Source organism: Schistocerca cancellata, chromosome 3 (assembly GCF_023864275.1).
Source record: "Schistocerca cancellata isolate TAMUIC-IGC-003103 chromosome 3, iqSchCanc2.1, whole genome shotgun sequence".
Lineage (NCBI taxonomy): Eukaryota > Metazoa > Arthropoda > Insecta > Orthoptera > Acrididae > Schistocerca > Schistocerca cancellata.
In genome coordinates, this window is record NC_064628.1 from 577,475,651 (window position 1) to 577,496,502 (window position 20,852).

The following is a 20,852-nucleotide window of genomic DNA, read 5'->3' on the forward strand; positions in this document are numbered from 1 at the left end:
AGTAATAAGGGTAATAATGTATCATGAACAAAAATTGAGGTTATTTCATAAATATTATAGTTTTCATGTTTTACTATCTTTAAGCTGGTAGAATCGATTTGTTTGTTTTGTAGGTGTTCGAATCATATATCTCTTACATTTGTAGATGTAACTGGTCTCCCTCACCACTTTACCATCATACCATTTGAATCATGGTCGTATCATTATTTCAGGAAGGAATTGCTTTCATTTCTGTTAGAATAAAGAACACCGCCTATATACTTTTGTCACCACAGTATTTCGTTTCTCCAGACTTTTGCAGGATCATGTCCACAGCTCCAGTTCTGCTCAGTAATATTTCCTGGATCCCCTTTACTTTCTGGTAGGAAGACTCCAGTACTTCTGATTCTTTCCTAGGAGTGAAATATCGTTTTTTGTCTCCGGGAGCTTCTCGTTAAATGACTCTGGCACAAAAGACATTAAAGCCGACATAATCAGTGTCACAGCTGCAAGCACGCTGAATACGATATGCATTCCAGAAGTCTTCCCCTGTAAACAAAAATATGAATGTCATATACTCACATCTAAATACACTGCCTGACAAAAAGGCAAGTGCGCAGGAGACGGAGAAAAAACTAAATTAAACCTCGCTGGCTCAGAGGGTATGTGATTTTATTTCAGTGATTACACAAGCGTATAAGATCACGAAGAACCTGGCAGTATAAGCCCAATTATCGGTTTGATGTTGCACGCCTTCTGACTTGGACTCGTCCTGTGAAGGCTGCTACAAAGCCGTAGAATCCTCTCCCGGGGCAAGTTGGCCAACAGCCGATGTAACTCGTCCTTCATATCTCGGATATTGACACGGAGTCGAAGTTACATCCGAGCTGGATCCACACATGATCTATTGGGGGCTGACCTTGGTATCTTTGTAGACACAGGAGTACATCAACATCACGCTGACCGTTTATAGAGACACACTTAATTTGTAGAAGAGCGTTGATATGTAGAAAAATGACACCATCATACATTTCCGCGAGAGGTGACACATGACGACTCAGGATATCTGCGGACGTACCGTAGAACTACCTCAGTCACTACTAGCCTTGACCTGATGTCATCAGGAGTACGCGACATCTCTGCGCAATTCGCAGAGATAACTCAGTATTTGACGTTTTTCACGTCCCTTAGATACTTTGTCAGGCCGGATAACAGTACTAAACACGAACGATACTAATGCGCTCTGGTGGCCATTCTACCTACCACAGAAAATTTTAACTCGGATCTTTCACGTCCCCGCCGATGATGTGCACGTCTACGAAGTCACATTGACATCGAATTATATGATCTGGATGTTTCACGTTGTTTTGTCAGGAAAGTGTACTTGTATTAAATATGTTTATAAAGAATTTTATTCGGCGATACTACTGGTATAAATGAAAAGGCTCACAAATGTAGTTCATTAAAATAGAGGTCATAATGATAAGTGAAGTCGACGTACGTCAAACGGACCAGTAAATAATATGGTGGCTATCGTTTGTTATCGATAATTACAGAGAGTTTTATCAATGCCATAAAAATACATACAGTTTCTCATTTATATGATTTTTATAAGCGATCGTCATTCGTCATCATTGTTCACCAGGGATAGTAATTATCTTCAGATAAAGTGGTTTCTTAATATCACTCAGTTTCTAAACAAAGTGCATATAGTATAATGCACAGAAACATTTAGGTCTTCTAGATAGTGTTACAAAGAACGAACAGGACGTAGAATTCCGTATCTCAACAATTTAGCCAACGACTCTAAAAAGTTTTGAAAGAATGAGACTGACTCTCTACTGGTTTGCGGTCCGCTCAAAAATTACCACCATATTCTGCACTGGATCTATCACCAATAAATCTACTATTTTTTTATTCAGACACTGTCCGAATCACTTCCTTTATTTCCGACTTCCGGTCTGAGTCTATGCTGCAGATCATCGTCAGGTCTAGTTGGAACAGCAAAAAGGGGCAACGAAAATAAAAATTACAGAAGTGTGACATTACAAATGTTAGCATCAGAAGCTGCACAGTTAACAACAAAATATTTTGAGAACCCACACATACCTGGGGCCGCAAAATTCAGTTTGTCAGCTAACGTAAGGCACAAAGGTTATGGATGTGGTAAAAAAGAATATTGTATGGTCAGATGTGTTTATGTTATAGGCTACAAAATTTAGGCGTAGCCATGTGACATGTTCATAAGTCATAAGCTACAATATAAAACCAGCGTCAAAGAGGTTCTTCCATCATAAAGGGAACTAAAATAAATAATGAAATCAACAGCTAAAAGAGATGATCATCAATAGCAGGTTGCGGTATGTACATCACGTCACACAATAAAAAATAAAAACCGATGTAAAAGACAACCTCAAAGCACAGTGTGCATAGTACATTTTCGCTCTCAACTATATAGTTTAAAAAACATTGCAAAATTAACCTACTTATCTGATCAGCACAGTTTGAGTCTTCCACCTATTAAAATACAACTTTTACCTCTTAACGCTGGTGTCGCGAAATCGCGCCTTATCATTGTGACCAAGTGTAAGGTTAACTGTTTTCTGGCGCTAGGGCCGGTAGATGCAGATTCTACATGGAGCTACCAACGCTTTTGACGTGTGTTGCCATTGTCCTGGTTGTTTCGGGTACTTCTAGAACGAAATAATTTTTGACTCTTTGTTACAACAAGAAATTTATTCAGGCATTAAGTGATTAATACTGGCCTTCATATTAGTGAATGAGAAGTCAGATAAATCGAGGACCATTACTGTACGCTGAAAATTGGAAAAGGGGCAAGAGAGTTACAAAAATACTATAGCTTCTTGAAAATACTACAAATTACGAAACCGTTTAACGATAATAGTGTGAGAAATAAGAGTGGCCGCTAGAGTGTGATACCTACCGTAGCAGGTTGAATGATGAGCGACACGGGTACAGTATTAATGGTTACACGCGTGTCATCGGCTGCAATCTGTGCCGACTACCTTACACCCCGATCAGACAACAGAATAAATAAATTCATATTTGAGGACTGAGGAGAGACACCAGGCACTTCGTATCATATGTAAGAAGTCATAATAAATACCGAAGTAAGCTTCATGGGAAAATTCATTCCGCTCATTAAGATTCTTGTCGGGTTGTTTTCTTTTAGCAGTATAAACTTAAAGTTCCACAAGACGTCGTAGATATGTATTGCGGTTTCTGCCCCACCGGCTCCAGATCATAGAATCTATTGAAATCCATATATCGACTGTGTGAGACCGACTCCACTTAGCTAAAAGAACAAGGGCATGATAACGAATACAAAATAAAATGAAGAAGTAATAGTAATAAGAACAGGAGAAGAACTATTTCGTTCAAGAACACCACCAAAGTAGAAGAGTTAAATGAACAAAGAAGATACAATTCAGACCCATTAAAATCAAAGCACTGCAACTCCAATTGAAATAAAACCAAATCGAAATAAATAAGTCACTTATAGAAAAATCTAAATCAAATCGCAAGTAAATACAACACATTGTTATGAAGACAAAAACAGATCTCTCTTTCTAGAACAACTAATCAGACCTCTCTTCTTAGATATGAAAAAAAATGAAGAAAATTTTGAAAAATGAAGAAAATTTTGAAAAAATCCGTGGGGTACCTCATTTGACCCTCAAAAATGGCCGAAAATGATAAATTTATTTTTGGTGAAGATAAAAATTGAAAGACAATAAATAAGATTTCTTATATAATAAATACAATGTCAAATACTGTTAATGAAGAAAGCAATGGGAATATGAATGAAAGTGAACTTAGAAATAGTCAAACCAATATGTGAGCTAATTTTAACAACATGTCAGTTCACAGGCTACAACAAATCTGGAAAGCCAACAACATCCATGGTTATAGTTCTCAAGATAAGAACAAATTAATTTCAAGACTGACTACTATAACACACCACATGATTCCAGATATCTACATGATATGACACTTACACAACTCAAATCGTTTTGCAAAACCTACAAAAACTGAGGCTATAAAAAATTTAACAGAGATGCTCTTATTAAACATATAATCTAGTCTGGTATTAAACCATACCCACTTACTCAACTACCCTTTTATAACGAAGATGATGAAAATACTTTAATCAGTCCTATATCACGAGGCAAGCTTAATGTTGTTAAAAAGGAACAAGCCCTCAAAAGTAGGCTCGAAACTTAGTTTTTTGAACAACAAGAAATAACATCTTCTGACGATCCTGTTACAGCATTTTTAAAACAAACATCCAAAGCCATGATTAAAAAATTGAGAGCGCTCTTCACAAACAAAATTCACTTAAAGTTAATGTTCTACTAATGTGTGATTATAAGAAAGGAAGAGTAATACAAGAGTTTAACTTTAAGACTAAAAACGAAAGGATCTCAGAATCAACAAACCTAACCAGATGTATGGCACAAGTTAGAAAACTTTTACTTAGAGAGATGAGTGAGTTTCAAGGAAGAAGTTCTGGCTGGTCTCTCCACAAAATTAAAACACTTGAATTAAGACTTAACGCATATATGCCTTATGCAGGAAATTCTTACTTTGAGCTTCCAAAATTTATTAGATCGAGAAAAGCTGTACTTAACATCAAAAATAATGATAACAAGTGTTTCTTATATTGTCTAAAAGCTTATTTACATCCACCACCTCGCAATGATCATAATCCTGATCGAGTCTCTAAGTATATTAATTTGAAGGATGATAATGATGACGCATTTAAAGATATAACATTCCCTGTCACACTTAAGGATATCCCCAAAATTGAAAGAGGAACTGGATTACAAATAAATGTGTTTGGCTATAATTGAAAAGGAATGATTTATCCTCTCTATCCAAATAAAGCAAGAAAAATTTCTGATCAATCTGTCAATCTTTTATTAGCAACTAAAGGACTGCAGAGACACTTCTGACTGATTTGAAACCTTTCTCATCTAATTTCTGCTCAAGTAAGTAAACACAAAGAAAAGAAGTCTATTTGCAGAGGTTGTATGCTACACTTTAACAACGAAACAAAATACAACAATCACATCCAAGACTGTTGTGCTAATGATGCTGTGAAACTACTAATGCCAGAAGAGGGTTCAAAAATTTACTTTACAAACATTCAAAATATAATGCGGCTACCATATGCGATTTATGCTGACTTTGAATGTCTAAACTGTAAAATTGATCCCAACAATCACAATCCTACCAAACAAACAAGAAAATGTCAAAAACATGAACCATGTAGTTTCGCTTACTGTGTTATTAAAAATGAAACGTTAACCGAATTTAAAAAGTACAGAGGTCCAGAAGCATCAAAGAAGTTTATTGAAGACCTAACAGAAGAGGCCAAGAAGATTCACCAAGTATATAAAAATGTTGTAAATGTAGAAATGACTGAAGAAGATGAAGCCGTATTCGATAGTTCAGAATCATGTTTCTACTGTAATTGAGAATATACAACTAAAAATTATTAGACTAGACACCATGATCATCTTACCAGCCAGTTTATAGCACCAGCATTTAATAATTGTAACCTTAAACTTAAACTACCTACATTCATTCCAGTGTTTATGCATAATCCTAGTGACTATGATTCTCATTTGTTTATCAGAGAATTAGTCTGCACAAATGAAGAAATAGATCTTATTCCAAACAACAAAGAAAAATACATATCATTTACTAAGCATGTTAAAGAAGGCATTTAGATTTATGTCCTAATCTCTTGCCTCTTTAGCTAATAAGCTTAAACCAGAGCAAATACCTCACACAAGAAAATACTGTAACGAAGATTCATTAAAACTTATAAGTCGAAAGGGAGTATACCCTTACGATTTCATGGATTCATGAGACCAGTTTAAAGAAACACAACTTCCATCTATAGAAGCCTTTTACAACAGCCTTGAACAATCAGATATAACGAGCAAAGATAATAAACATGCTAAAAAGATTTGGAAACAATTTGATATGAATAACATTGGTGACTACCATGATTTGTATTTAAAAACATATGTGTTATTACTAGCTGATGTGTTTGCATGCTTTACAACTACATGCATGAGCACTTATGATTTAGATCCCACATGGTATTACACAAGTCCTGGGTTGGCTTGGGATGCTATGCTAAAAATGACTCGAATAAACTTAGACATGATAACTGATTATGATATGATCCTAATGATTGAAAAAGGTGTAAGAGGAGGAATTTCCCAATGCTGTCAAAGATATGCTAAAGCAAACAATAAAAATATGAACAACTATAATCCAAATAAAGAAAGTAGTTACCTTGCCTATCTTGATGCAAACAACTTATATGGATGGGCTATGAGTCAATATTTGCCTACAAAGACTTTCATGGCTAACTAAACAACAGATAAAAGATCTTGATATTGAAAACTTACTGAAGAACAGTAAAACTGGCTACATATTGGAAGTTGATTTAGGATACCCTAAAGAACTCCATGAGCAACACAAAGACTTCCCATTAGCTTTAGAAAACATGTGTCCTCCAGATTCTAATCAAACTAAACTCCTAGGAACACTACACAACAAATAAAAGTATGTTATTCACTACAGAAATCTCCGAAATGTCTACAACTAGGATTAAAGTTGAAGAAAATAAATAGAGTAATTCAGTTTAAACAGTCTGCTTGGTTAAAGAATAGATTTAAATACAGAAATGAGAACCAAGGCAACCAACGATTTCGAAAAGGACTTTTATAAATTAATGAACAACAGGGTATTTGGAAAAACTCTGGAAAACATTAGAAAGCGAGTTGACATACGAATTGTGGGTGATGCTAAGAATTGTCTTAAACTCATACCAAAACCTAACTTTAACCATCGAACTGTTCTTACTAAGTCATTAGTTCACATGAGCAAGACTAAAGTGCTCTTTAACAAACCGCTATATTTAGGAATGGGCATTCTACAATTATCCAAAGAACTTATGTACAATTTCCACTACAACATAATGAAACCCAAATATGGAGAAAACATAAACATTTGATACAAGGATACTGACAGTTTAGTCTACCACATCAGAACACAAGACTTTTACCAAGATATGAAACAAATGATTGAACACTTTGATACAAGCGATTATCCCCAGAATAACATATACAACTTGCCCCTAGTTAAGAAAAAAGTCTTAGGTAAAATGAAAGATAAACTATCAGGCAAAATCATGAAAGAGTTTGTTGGATTAAGATCAAGAATGTATGCAATAAAATATTATGACAAAGAAACTAAGAAAGTGAAAGAAATTAAAACAAGCGATGTGAAGAAAGATTTAAATTTTGATGACTATAAGGACCATTTAAAACAACAATGCGAGATTTACAAGTCTACGAAACTAATACAAAGCAAACACCATAATGTGTATAGAATTGAATTAAACAAACTTGCTCTAAGTTACAAAGATGACATATGATATATACTGCCAAATGGAATAAACACATTACCTTGGGAACACTATAAAATTGAACAAGAGTTAAATAAATAATAAACGGCCAGATCTAAGTCTTCCATTTATGTTTATTAGTATTTAAGTGTGTATGTGTGCGTTTTAGTATTAGTGCTTTTATAGGTTGTTCTTATAAAAGAGGCCATGTGGTTCCCACTTAGAACCTCAAAAATGGCTGAAAATGATTAATTTATTTTTCATGAAGATAAAAATTGAAAGTCTAAAAATAAGTTTTCTTATATAATAAACGATATATGATAGAAAATAAAACTATAACTGAGCTTAAACAGTACTGTAGAGACAATGGTATTCGTGGTTACTCTAAGTTAAAGAAGGTAGATCTAATAAGTTTAATTAACACATATGAAGCAAGTTTAATGATAACTAATCAAAGGGAAGAGTTTGCAACAGAAAACAAAACGATAAACCAACTGAAACAATATTGCAGGGAGAAAGGTATTAGTGGTTATTCAAAGCTAAGGAAAGCCGATCTTATAATCTTGATTAACTCTTATCAACAAAGAAACAATCAAGATGAAACAACTTAGAATAACCAAGAAGAAACAACCAGCCAAGACGAAACAACCAGTGAAGACGAAACAACAGAGAACAACCAAGAAGGAACGATATCAATTAAAGTAAACCTTATAAAACAACTGATCCAACATCTGAACCCTGAACATGTTGTATGTTACTTTCAAAGCCCTGTGTTTAAAGGTATAGTAATCGATGTTCTCAATAACCTATCAAGAAAGAGGTGGGCACTGATATCCCAACTAAAGAATCTGTACAAAGATTTTATTTATTTGTTTAGGAAACAATTATGTTGGAGCTACATTACTTCTAATTATGCACAATCACTTTCATTCATCAAACGGTTCAAGAAATACATCGATTGGATCTCCTTATCAAGAATACAAACTTTACCCACTCATGATATTGTTGACAAATATGCTGATAAACTTCATTGGGACATAATGTGTAGAAGAAGAGAATTTTTTAGTAGACAATATCGTTATCTCAACCAAGATTTCGTTTTAAAACATAAAGAACGTGTAAGACAATATATCAGCTGGTCAACATACACATGAGAACATGCAGGAAAGATGTCTGAAAACTTCCTAAATCAATTTAAAGAAAATATTGATTGGAAAGCCTATAGTGATGCATATAATTAAAAAAAGCATTCAACAAAAAGTGCCATTGAATTCTGTTGAAATTTCAGAGAATACTTAGATTGGAATTTTCTCTCTTGTAAAAGGATTTTACTCACAGAACCTTCTGTAAATAAATTTGAAGATCTTATTAATTGGACAAAAGCCTCACCCTTTTTGAACAAACCATTAGTACGAAAATATCAAGATAGAGTCTGTTGGCGAGATGTACTTTTACAAGATAAGAGTGAAAGTTTTATTCTTGAATTTGAAAACAGGGGTTCAAACTTAGATGATCTTATATGGAGCTGTGAGGATAGAAAGTTCTCTGAAAAATTCCTAATGAAGATCAGAAACAAAATCGAAATGGTTCTATTCTTAAGACATAATGAAAGTGTCAGCCCATCCCTCAACAACAAACTGCTGTTACTTTAAACTGGTTTAACTGCGGTAGAGAACTCAGATGAATGTCCAGTATGTAAAGAAACAAAAACTCAAATGTGTAAAACCTTGTGCAATCATGTGTTTTGGACTGAGAGTAAGCTTACTGTGTTAAGAGATAACAACACTTGTCCTTTATGCAGAACTATTATAAGACGATCCAACAATAACAACAACAATGACATAACTACTGATGATGAATTTGATTTTGATAATCCAACTATTTCTGATGATCAATATGATACTCAAGAAGAACTGGTTTCACCTTGAATATCACAAAAACAAAAATGAAATTAAAAAATATTTTTACTTTTATAATAAATAGGATGAAGGAATCCATTATCACTAAATGAAATAGGTAAACCAAATATCCCATTCAAGAGCCTAAATGAACTTCCACTAAATGAAACACTATTAATCAAAAAGACTTAACTACTTAAAACTAAAGTTGGAGCTAAGGTCGTTGTTTACATAGACGACTACAAGGTAATTTTACCTGATCGTTACATTGAAGCATTTGATAAAAAAAAAAACAGAAAAGTAATTAACGATGGTAAAGAACAATTATATCAATTTAAGTGACAGTAGAAGTTTTCACAAAATTGAATTTACAGGAAAATCAAATGAAAAACAATCAGAACCAGAAATTAGCGATAGTGAGTAACTGCTTTTTAGTTTTAAATCTTAGTTTCATATCTGCTTTTATGGTATTAACCATTAAAACCCAAGCTTAACAGTGTTCATGTAAAACCTAACCTTTCATAACTGTCTTTCAAGCACAGCCTCGATTTGTTTTTGTAATAAGATGTTCTTCTGTTTAAGCCTTTCCATTTCTGTTTCTGTTTTGAGTTTGCCTATTGTTATGTTTTTCAGTTTTGGTTGTGATCTATGCCAGTCTCGTTTGTTTACTAATTTTTGAAGGTCAAAGCCACACTTGTTGTTTGATTCTTCATAATATTCTATTGTCCTTTTGAATTATTTCTTATTAAGCACAATTAGCTCTTTGAAGTTTCTATAATCAATCTTTGCACCTAATGTGTCAAAGTGTTTAGAGATGGAACTTTCTGTGTTTGTTACATACAGTGGATCAATATAAGAAAAACATTCAAGAGTTAATACTACATTCTTGACACCGCCATACGATTTAATGTGGTATTTTGTTCTTTCTTCTAAGTATTTCGTTTTACCATATTTACACACAATGCAGTTATCATCAATAACATCATTAATGTGAAACTCTTTGCGAAGGTCTTTAACGGCACCTAATGAAAACAAATAATCACAAGAAATAGGATTAGTTGCTGCCTTTAAAACAGCTGTAATATGCGATGGGGTAGCTTCTTTTGATCTTAGTTGTTTGTTCTCTCCTTCTAGTTGTTTAATTCTATTTGTTAGTTGGTATTGACCTGTCTTTCTTATTGATGGTAAAACTTCCTTATAAACCCAATCTTGAAAATTTTCTGCTTCTTTCATGTTAGACTCCATAACTAAAGAATATAAACCAGGTTTATTGATAAAAACTGTGTGTGGTTGTTCGTTTAAAGGGAGGTCTAATCTTCTCCTCCCTTTTGTTTGTTCATTTAAAGGGGAAGCAAATCGCTCCTCCCTTAGTTGTTTGAATGTTTTTTGATATTTAAGTTGGACATGATATCTAATTGCTTCATGCATATTTTTATATTCTAGCATCTCTGCTACATCCTTACCTTTAACCATATCTTAACATCGCTATCTTAAACAGTAGTAATAAAACTAACAGATCTTGTTTTAAATGTAAAAACGTTATTCTGTAAATCAATCAAATTATCCATTTATTATGTAATGAACTAAGATAATTTATTTGTGCTTTTATGGTACTAACCATCAAATCTGTTTAAACAAGAACGCTTGATTTATTAATCCATGTGTTATGAGAACTATTGAAACCTAACCACTTAACAAACACTTTGTCACCTTTCTTTTTCAACACCTTCTCAACCAAACAAACATCTGGATATTTTCTCTTAAGCAATTCAGGTTCATAAAGCAAACCTTCAACACGTTCTCCGCTTAAATCCATTACCCTGTAAGTTGGTGGGTTTAATGGTATGGCTTCATAAATCTCAGATTACCGCTATTTATCAACGTCCATCTGGTGAAGTTGTTCTCTTTATAAACAACATGGTGTACATGATAACGTTTCCAGACTTATGGCTTGTTAGTGGTTATCCAAAAACCTTGCCTGATATAGGAATTCAACCGAATACCAAAATAAATGGGGTTGTAAATATGTACAAAGTGAGAACTTTTGTCTTCTACGATGATGTTTACTATCTTGAACTGAATGAATGTAAACATACAGTTAAAAGATACAGTTTTCTTAGAGATTTCCCAGGCATACTGAAAACATTGATTCTGTATTTAGGTATGTTGACAGGCTATTGCATTTCATTAAAAATGGCAAAGTATTCCTTTTTATCGAGTTTACAATCACATAGGTTAAAGTTGAAAATTATAATTTCTCAACATTTGGAATAGAATGCAAAAAGCAACCTGAAACAGTCGCACAAGTAGTTAATAATTTAAAAACTGTTCTCTCTCAACTTGAATCTTTAGTCTAATGCTTTTTTTCTCATTATATGTTAGACCAGTTGAAAGATGAGTGCTTTATGGTTATATAACCATCAAGCTTGCAAGAACCTGGTTTACACTAATTAATTATGGAACAAGAAACCAGAAGCAGAAAAGTTTCAAGATTGTGTAATGTTTACGTTTTTTCGCGTTACGTTTAAGTTGTGTTTGAGGTTTCTCACGTTGCATTTACGTTACGTTTACGTTGTGTTTACGTTTTATTATTTTGTATAATAAATGGTTAATAAAATGAAGAATCCTAATGACGTAAATAAAGCACGAGAATCAATTAAAATGAGGGAATATTTAAGGGATAGGTTTAGAGGATTTACAAATAAAAGAGTTGATGAATATGACAAATACAAAAAACAGGAACAACCTGTGATTGATGCAATTGGAAACCTTGGTGAACGACTTGAAAGCAAACTAGATAAAGCTCTTGAGAATAAAAGTAAAGACCTTATTCCATTTCAATTTAATACAAGTGAAGATTTGGGAATCAATAGAACATTAAACGAATCGGAAGTTGATAATATGCTTCATGATTATGATGAAGAAACTAAGAAAAGTGAAATGAAATACACAGCAAGTCAAATGGCTTATGATTATCGACAAGATGACGAATCAGAAGGACTAGCAACTCCAAAACCGAAACCAAAACCAACGTTTATAGGATCACACTTACTGGGACACATGAACAACTGCAATGACTAAATTTTTGGTTCAAAATCAATAGGCACTGAAAAATATGTTGTTGATGAACCTGTAAAATTTGATACATTAACTATTGGAGGAAGACACTACGATTATTTAATTGTACAAAGAAAAGAATATCAAGCCACTGACGGATTAATGAATCTTCTTACCCAAAAGTATATTACTTTCAATGATCTTGATGATAAATTTGATGAAGATGATTTACAAAATTACGCCGAAATCTTACTTGAATCAAACGCATTTTTTGTAATGGGAAGCCATTCTTGGAAAACACTGTAGAAACGATAGTAGCTCAGAATCAACTTTTGAAACTAGTACTCCAAGATCAGAAAGAGGTAAAGGTTTTGTTAAAGAATGTAATGAGCTGCCAATCGAATACATTTGGATGAACGATGTAGAGACTTAATTTATCATGTGGCTGTTAATGATGGTGAAGAGAAAGCAGGAAACAATAATTTTCGAAATGAGAAAGTTGCAATAATGAAAATGTTAACGTTGAAGTGTAACGATTTTGTGATTAATAGCCCTAAAGGTACATCATACATTATAAAATTCTTAAACATGTTACCACCAACATTCTGGGAAAATAAGAAATATGGCAAAGGAATAGTTAATTGGGCTTTGAATAATCTTAAAATGCCTGAGTTTCACATTCCTGGTTATAACTACTGTGGTCCATTTACAAAGCTGGAAGAACGATTAAACAGTGGAGATGAAGGAATTAATAGGTTAGATGAAGCTTGTAAAGAACACAATATAGCTTATCACGAGAATAAAGATTTAAGTAAGAGACATGAGGCAGATAAAGTCCTGTAAGATAAAGCGTTGGCTAATGGTTTTAGTAAAGATTCTGTTTGGAATGAAAAGTTAGCATCGGCTGGTATCGCTGGTGTTACGTACACAAAAAGGAAAATGTGCTGCGGTTTGTAAATAATTGTTTGTTAAGTTTAGTTTACGATGTTTTTATGGGTGTATCCATAAAAGCCGGTTTTAGTGAGAGGCGCTACAACGTTGCTGTGTAATCATAGAAGGAAACGATAGCTGTCAGCCTTGGCGTGCTTTTTGCGCTGTGTGTGATGCAACCAGCTAGTGACCTTGTTAGCATCGCTGTCTCGCACAGAAGCGCGGCGCTGATTCATACATTGAAACGGGAGCTGAGACACGTACTAGTTTCGAGCTTCCATTAACAGATGGCACTCATGTTTGTTCCGTTTAATTACTAGGGGATCGCATTTCACTTTAAACACAAATTAGGTATTTTTAAATGTTGTTTTCTTTATTCATACTAACATTTACACGTGCTTTAGATTTAGTCACTCCAAATGAAATACAATAATGTGAAGGAAATTATATATTTACGTCCAGTATAAGCTGATGAATGTAGAGCTTTTAGAATGTACTTTATCACTAGAATACCAACTATATATACAAACTGTAAAGGACTGCTTGAGCTCCCGGTTGCCCCAGGCTGGGAGTTGGGTCTGGCCAAGCCAAGCAATGGGGATCATCATTCATCAAGACACTGCTGTCTGGAGCTCTGCCCCCTCAATTAAAGACGACAGGTGACAGATGAGGAAGGGCAGGTAACATCAAGTCGCTGGAAGACTACCTGGTAATGGAACTTAGACTATGAGAAGACTTCGAAAAAACCCCGTAGGATAGAGATGAGATAAAGAGAAGTTGAAAAAATCCCTCTGGGATTTTCTTCCATGGCGCCGAAGGTTTTTGTCGTTTTTGAGAATGATTTTCAGATTTAATTTCTTTTTATTTCATTTTTGTACTGTGAACTTGTTCATTTCGTTTTAACCCCGCCGTTTTGGCAATATTTGAATTGTTTACAGTTGTTATTTTAAAGGAGACCATGTTTCACTGCTCCCTGGTTAGAAAGAGAACCATGTTTCACCGCATATGGTTTATCTGCTTCTTTCATACTAGCTTTATAACTATAGAATACAAGCCGGGTTCATTGATAAAGATAGTGTGAGGATGTGCTTTTGAAGAGAGTCTACAGTATAGACTCTTTGAGCCAGAAGAGAGTCTACAGTATAGACTCTTTAATTCTTCAAATGTTTTCGGATTTTTTGCCCTTTGCTGTTTGTTTATTTGAAGAGAGTAGCGAATTGCTACCCTTTGCTATTTGTTTATTTGAAGAGAGAAACAGTTTGTTCTCCTTTATTTGTGTATATGTTTTTTGGTATTTAGGTTTAACGTGATCTATAATCTGTACATCGCCGTCTTAAACAACAATAATGAAGCGCGCATTTTTCGATTTTGTTGGTGGAGTTTAATTCATTCATTAGTTTAAAAAATTAGAGAATATAAACCAAATGGTTAATAAAAATAGTTCTTCTTTCGTTAAAATAATACTTGTCGTTTTTGGCTGGATAGACCCTCAGTTTTGACTGGGCAAACCAGGGGTTTCACTGGGTCTCACTTGTTCATGTGTTTTATTATTTTCTATGTCTACATGTTTGCTAATTGCTTGACCCATATCTGTTTATTCAAGTATATCAGTCACATCTTTACCATGGAGTGTGCAAGTGTCTTCATTTTATTTTGGTTGTATTGTCATTGCTCTGATTAGTGTAGTTATATTGATTCGACTATATTTCATTGTTTCTTTTATTTATTCATCCTGATTGTATTGTATTTATTCGACTTAATTTCATTGTTGTGGACTTTAGTAACTGTTAATGTACAAATGTTACTGGTCATGGTTCACTGGGTTCGTTCTTTCTCGTTATAGGTGAGGGTCTTCGTTTTCTGTTTTGTTTGTTAATAAAAACTCATTGAAAGAAGGGTAGCAGCCAACTGTTTTGACGTGTTTACTCTTAGTTATTCATTTTATTTTAGTTTTTGTCTTCATATCAATGTGTTGTATTTACTTGCGATTTGATTTAGATTTTTCTATAAGTGACTTATTTATTTCGATTTGGTTTTGTTTCAATTGGAGTTGCAGTGCTCTGATTTTAATGGGTTTGAATTGTATCTTCTTTATTCCTTTAATTCTTCTACTTTGGTGGTGTTCTTGAATGAAATAGTTCTTCTCCTGTTCTTATTACTATTACTTCTTCATTTTAGTTTGTATTCATTATCATGCTCTTGTTCCTTTAGCTAAGTGGTGTTGGCCTCATAGTGTCGATATATGGATTTCAATAGATTCTATGATCTGGGGCCAGTGGGGCAGAAACCCCAATACATTTCTACTGATTTCAACGTACAGCTCTTTGCTTGCACTAACCAAAACCTCCAAGTTACTGTCTATATTAGTGATTTCATGTTTGTGCATTAATAAATGAGTACATAGGTCAGTTTTACTTTGAGTAAGCATGTATTCATTAGAGCAATTTTAAATGTTAGTCCCACCTGTCCAATGCAGTTCTTGTGACTATCATCAGACGTGACCTTATAAATATAGCAGTGTGAGAATTTATTCTTTCTTTGCAAAATGTTTTATCTAACCGTTAATCTCAAAGAATTTTCAGTTATAAAGGCAACTTGTATGTAGGGACCTTTCTATTTTATTAGAAGTTGTGCCATTTTAAGTCAAGCTGACTAAGTAACGGTTCATCCTTATTAATTTTTTATGTTCATGTTGTGAACGCTTTAATTTATTGAGTGTGCACATAACCATAGACCTGCCATACCCATTTCCTACCACAATCTGCTTCAGTACCTCAATCTCCATAACTATCTTGTCAAGAGCCAAAAGCAGTCGTATCAACTAACAAAACGTGGGGTGAAAATAGGCTTCCTTTTACCGCTTAGAATGACACAATATTCTGGGATTATAGTAGCAGTGGATGTAAGTTTTCTAAGATGACGAATTTGGTGATCTGATTAGTTTTTGAAATGGTTAAGTCAAGATAATGACTTCTCTATTTCTAGAGTCAACTGTATATTCGGATGCATGGTACACATTTTGTCAGCCATTTGCTTAAATTCTTCCCCATTGTCATGGAATAAAATTATAGCATCATTGACTTCGTAATAATGGACGTTTTCGTAATTCTTTTTCTTTCTTTTTTGTTTTTGCTTGAAGTGTTTTGTCAACGACTGGATTGTTCCAGCTACCTTCTCAATCAAGTTCAAAAAAATGACTGAGAGTCATGTACACATTCCCCAATACATTTTACGTTATAGAAAGGCTACGAAATAGTTGATCAAATTAAAGATATAGATATACACTCCTGGAAATGGAAAAAAGAACACATTGACACCGGTGTGTCAGACCCACCATACTTGCTCCGGACACTGCGAGAGGGCTGTACAAGCAATGATCACACGCACGGCACAGCGGACACACCAGGAACCGCGGTGTTGGCCGTCGAATGGCGCTAGCTGCGCAGCATTTGTGCACCGCCGCCGTCAGTGTCAGCCAGTTTGCCGTGGCATACGGAGCTCCATCGCAGTCTTTAACACTGGTAGCATGCCGCGACAGCGTGGACGTGAACCGTATGTGCAGTTGACGGACTTTGAGCGAGGGCGTATAGTGGGCATGCGGGAGGCCGGGTGGACGTACCGCCGAATTGCTCAACACGTGGGGCGTGAGGTCTCCACAGTACATCGATGTTGTCGCCAGTGGTCGGCGGAAGGTGCACGTGCCCGTCGACCTGGGACCGGACCGCAGCGACGCACGGATGCACGCCAAGACCGTAGGATCCTACGCAGTGCCGTAGGGGACCGCACCGCCACTTCCCAGCAAATTAGGGACACTGTTGCTCCTGGGGTATCGGCGAGGACCATTCGCAACCGTCTCCATGAAGCTGGGCTACGGTTCCGCACACCGTTAGGCCGTCTTCCGCTCACGCCCCAACATCGTGCAGCCCGCCTCCAGTGGTGTCGCGACAGGCGTGAATGGAGGGACGAATGGAGACGTGTCGTCTTCAGCGATGAGAGTCGCTTCTGCCTTGGTGCCAATGATGGTCGTATGCGTGTTTGGCGCCGTGCAGGTGAGCGCCACAATCAGGACTGCATACGACCGAGGCACACAGGGCCAACACCCGGCATCATGGTGTGGAGAGCGATCTCCTACATTGGCCGTACACCACTGGTGATCGTCGAGGGGACACTGAATAGTGCACGGTACATCCAAACCGTCATCGAACCCATCGTTCTACCATTCCTAGACCGGCAAGGGAACTTGCTGTTCCAACAGGACAATGCACGTCCGCATGTATCCCGTGTCACCCAACGTGCTCTAGAAGGTGTAAGTCAACTACCCTGGCCAGCAATATCTCCGGATCTGTCCCCCATTGAGCATGTTTGGGACTGGATGAAGCGTCGTCTCACGCGGTCTGCACGTCCAGCACGAACGCTGGTCCAACTGAGGCGCCAGGTGGAAATGGCATGGCAAGCCGTTCCACAGGACTACATCCAGCATCTCTACGATCGTCTCCATGGGGGAATAACAGCCTGCATTGCTGCGAAAGGTGGATATACACTGTACTAGTGCCGACATTGTGCATGCTCTGTTGCCTGTGTCTATGTGCCTGTGGTTCTGTCAGTGTGATCATGTGATGTATCTGACCCCAGGAATGTGTCAATAAAGTTTCCCCTTCCTGGGACAATGAATTCACGGTGTTCTTATTTCAATTTCCAGGAGTGTATCTCATGATACGGTACTAGCTTAGCTTGATGCAAAGAATTTGATACTAATTTACTGATGAAAGACACTTCTGATAATTTTAAACAACTTATTCAAGTGTAATAAAACCAGTTTAGGTGAAATTTCAGAACTAGTTAAGTTTCTGGAGTTCACACTATCTACCAGTTTCTTCATGTTTAACAACAGGGTATTACAGCAGGTTGAGTGAGTGGCTATGGGTAACAGTCTGCCTGGTACTGTTGAAGAAATCTTTCTCAACGACTTGGAAATTAACTTTTTACGAAAATATCCAATAGTTAAAAGTCGAGTCTTTCACTGCAAGAGGGATGTCAATGACTATAATTTTATTCCATGGGAAGGGGTAAAATCAGACAGGTGGCTGAGAAGATGTGTACCATGGATCCGAAATGTAGTTTACCTTATAAGTGGAAAACGATAATATCCTGAATTATCTTGACTTAACCATTTCAAAAGCTAACTGTAAACACAAATTCGGCATCTTTCGAAAACCCACATGCACCGAGACTATAATCTCTGCAGCATCATGTCATCTTAACTGGTGTAAGAAAGCAATTTTCATTCATTGTTGAGAAGGGTGATACGACTACCTTGGGCAAAGGAATATATGACAAGCAGATCGTGATCTTGAAGTAGATTATGGTATAAAATGGGTGTGGTAATTCTACAGTTTGCACAAACACAATAAACTTAAGAGTCAGCGACATGACTCTAAATTAAGGAAGAAGTGCCATTTTATAGGAATGGTTTATCGTGGCACAGCTTAAAAAAATCTAAAGGTCTCTACGTAAAGCTAATGTGCAATTTGTCTTTGCAACTGAAAATTCGTTGGGATGTGGGGTTCGTCAACAGACTTCACAAGGAAAGAATGAGTACTTATACTCCAGTGTTTATAAGAAAACGTGTGATGACGTTGAAAAAGAACTGCACTGGCCAGACGGTACGAACATTTGAAACGTGCTTCAATACCATCCCCTCACGCTAAGTAAAACTGCATTAAGTAAGCATTTATCAGCGCACAACCATGAATCACTAGTACTGACAACGACATGGTGATTTCGCTTAGGACAAACGAAGGGCTGTACCTAACGTCTTGAGGAACTTTAAATTTATATTGCCAAAAGAAAAAACTTGACAAGAATCTTAAAGAACAGAATGAATTTTCATGTTGCACAGATCTAGTACGAAAATGATGAGTCTAGTTTTACACTGGGAGGTATTCTAATAATTCAAATGGATTCATTCACATCACTATGTTTTCAATAGAGGACACTGCATGAGCCTGGATACGTGCAGCTGTCATTATTTTTAAGTAATAAATCGTGCGGGTACGTACCAAGTGAGCAAGATGAGGTGCAGCAGTCAGAGTGCATTGAACGAAGACGTACTCAATTGCGATTCCTATTTGTCGTATACTCGTTGGATGTAATTCCAAGCTCTGCAGGTTTGAGAGTGAATATGAACACTCGCAGCAAAACAGTAGCAATAGCGAAAATGTAGTTATGATCCACTGGGTTGAATGTCCTGTATAAGATTCACTTCATTGAAATAACAAAACACTAAATCTGTATAAATTAAAGACTACCGAAATCGCTTTTAAGTACAGTCTAACAATATTGAACGTTTCCTTTCCCCTGAACATATTTCTAAATCAGTTTCTAGTAGGAAATGTGCAAGAAAGGATTAAACAAAGAGCTACCTGTGGTTAAGAATACGAGAATGATGCAGAAGAAACCAATAGACATTAGCACCAGACATTGTGTTACCCGTCTCCCGAACTTGTTTCCGACAACGTGGCTCGCGTACAATGCAACTAGTTGCAGTGATCCTTTTCCTATGTATGCAACAAATGGATTCACTCCGAAATTACTGTTGCTGAAAAGTAGGGTGAAAACAGTAAACGCAGCAGCTGACCTGTAAAACGAAAATATGAAAACTTGTTACCCTAATTATCTTTTGAAATTATTCTCGTCAAATATAACACTTTTAATATATAAGTCGGTTACAATATTATTGCACCTGGGAGTGAGGCAGCTTCGGTTGCCTCATAGTAGGTAAGTGCGTAATCAGAGTTGATGGTATAAGCACAACTTACATGAAAACATTGACAATGCGATTCGTTTACCTTACACACAACTGAGTTTGCTTACTGTGATGTCACCATGTGTTTCCTGTAACAAGCAAATGCAATAATATCGTGGTTGAACTACACACGTTTCTCATCACTTGACCATAACACATGTTTGTGTGAACATTTGGTTAACACTAATAAGAACGCCAAACTGCAGGGCCAGACTGCCGTTTGGAAATGGAGGAAAATACACTACTGGCCATTAAAATTGCTACACCACAAAGATGACGTGCTACAGACGCGAAATTTAACCGACAGGAAGAAGATGCTGTGATATGCAAATGATTAGCTTTTCAGAGCATTCACACAAGGCTGGCGCCTTTGGCGAAACCTACAACGCGCTGACATGCGGAAAGTTTCCAACCTATTTCTCATACACAAACAGCAGTTGACCGGCGTTGCCTGGTGAAACGTTGTTGTGATGCCTCGTGTAAGGAGGAGAAATGGGTACCATCACGTTTCCGACTTTGATAAAGGTCAGATTGTAGCATATCGCGACTGCGGTTTATCGTATCGCGAAATTGCTGCTCGCGTTGGTCGAGATCCAATGACTGTAAGCAGAATTTGGAATCGGTTGTTTCAGGAGGGTAATACGAAACGCCGTGCTGGATCCCAACGGCTTCATATCACTAGCAGTCAAGATGACAGGCATCTTATCCGCATGGCTGTAACGGATCGTGCAGC

At 36.2% G+C, this 20,852-nt stretch overlaps 1 protein-coding gene across 2 annotated transcripts in view; it reads right to left on the reverse strand.

Moving 5' to 3' along the window:
- Positions 1–219: 219 nt before the first annotated feature.
- Positions 220–20,852, reverse strand: part of LOC126176819 (solute carrier family 22 member 7-like) — a 147,420-nt gene continuing 126,787 nt past the window's right edge. Inside the window, exons 7-9 of one of the 2 annotated variants that reach the window (XM_049924001.1) lie at positions 19,737–19,951; positions 19,374–19,561; positions 220–528 (exon numbers count right to left, since the gene is read on the reverse strand). In XM_049924001.1, the coding sequence (XP_049779958.1) occupies positions 352–528; positions 19,374–19,561; positions 19,737–19,951 (580 nt within the window). In that variant the 3' untranslated portion in view covers positions 220–351. The remainder of the gene's footprint in view (positions 529–19,373; positions 19,562–19,736; positions 19,952–20,852) is intronic. The other variant, XM_049924002.1, reaches the window with a different exon arrangement.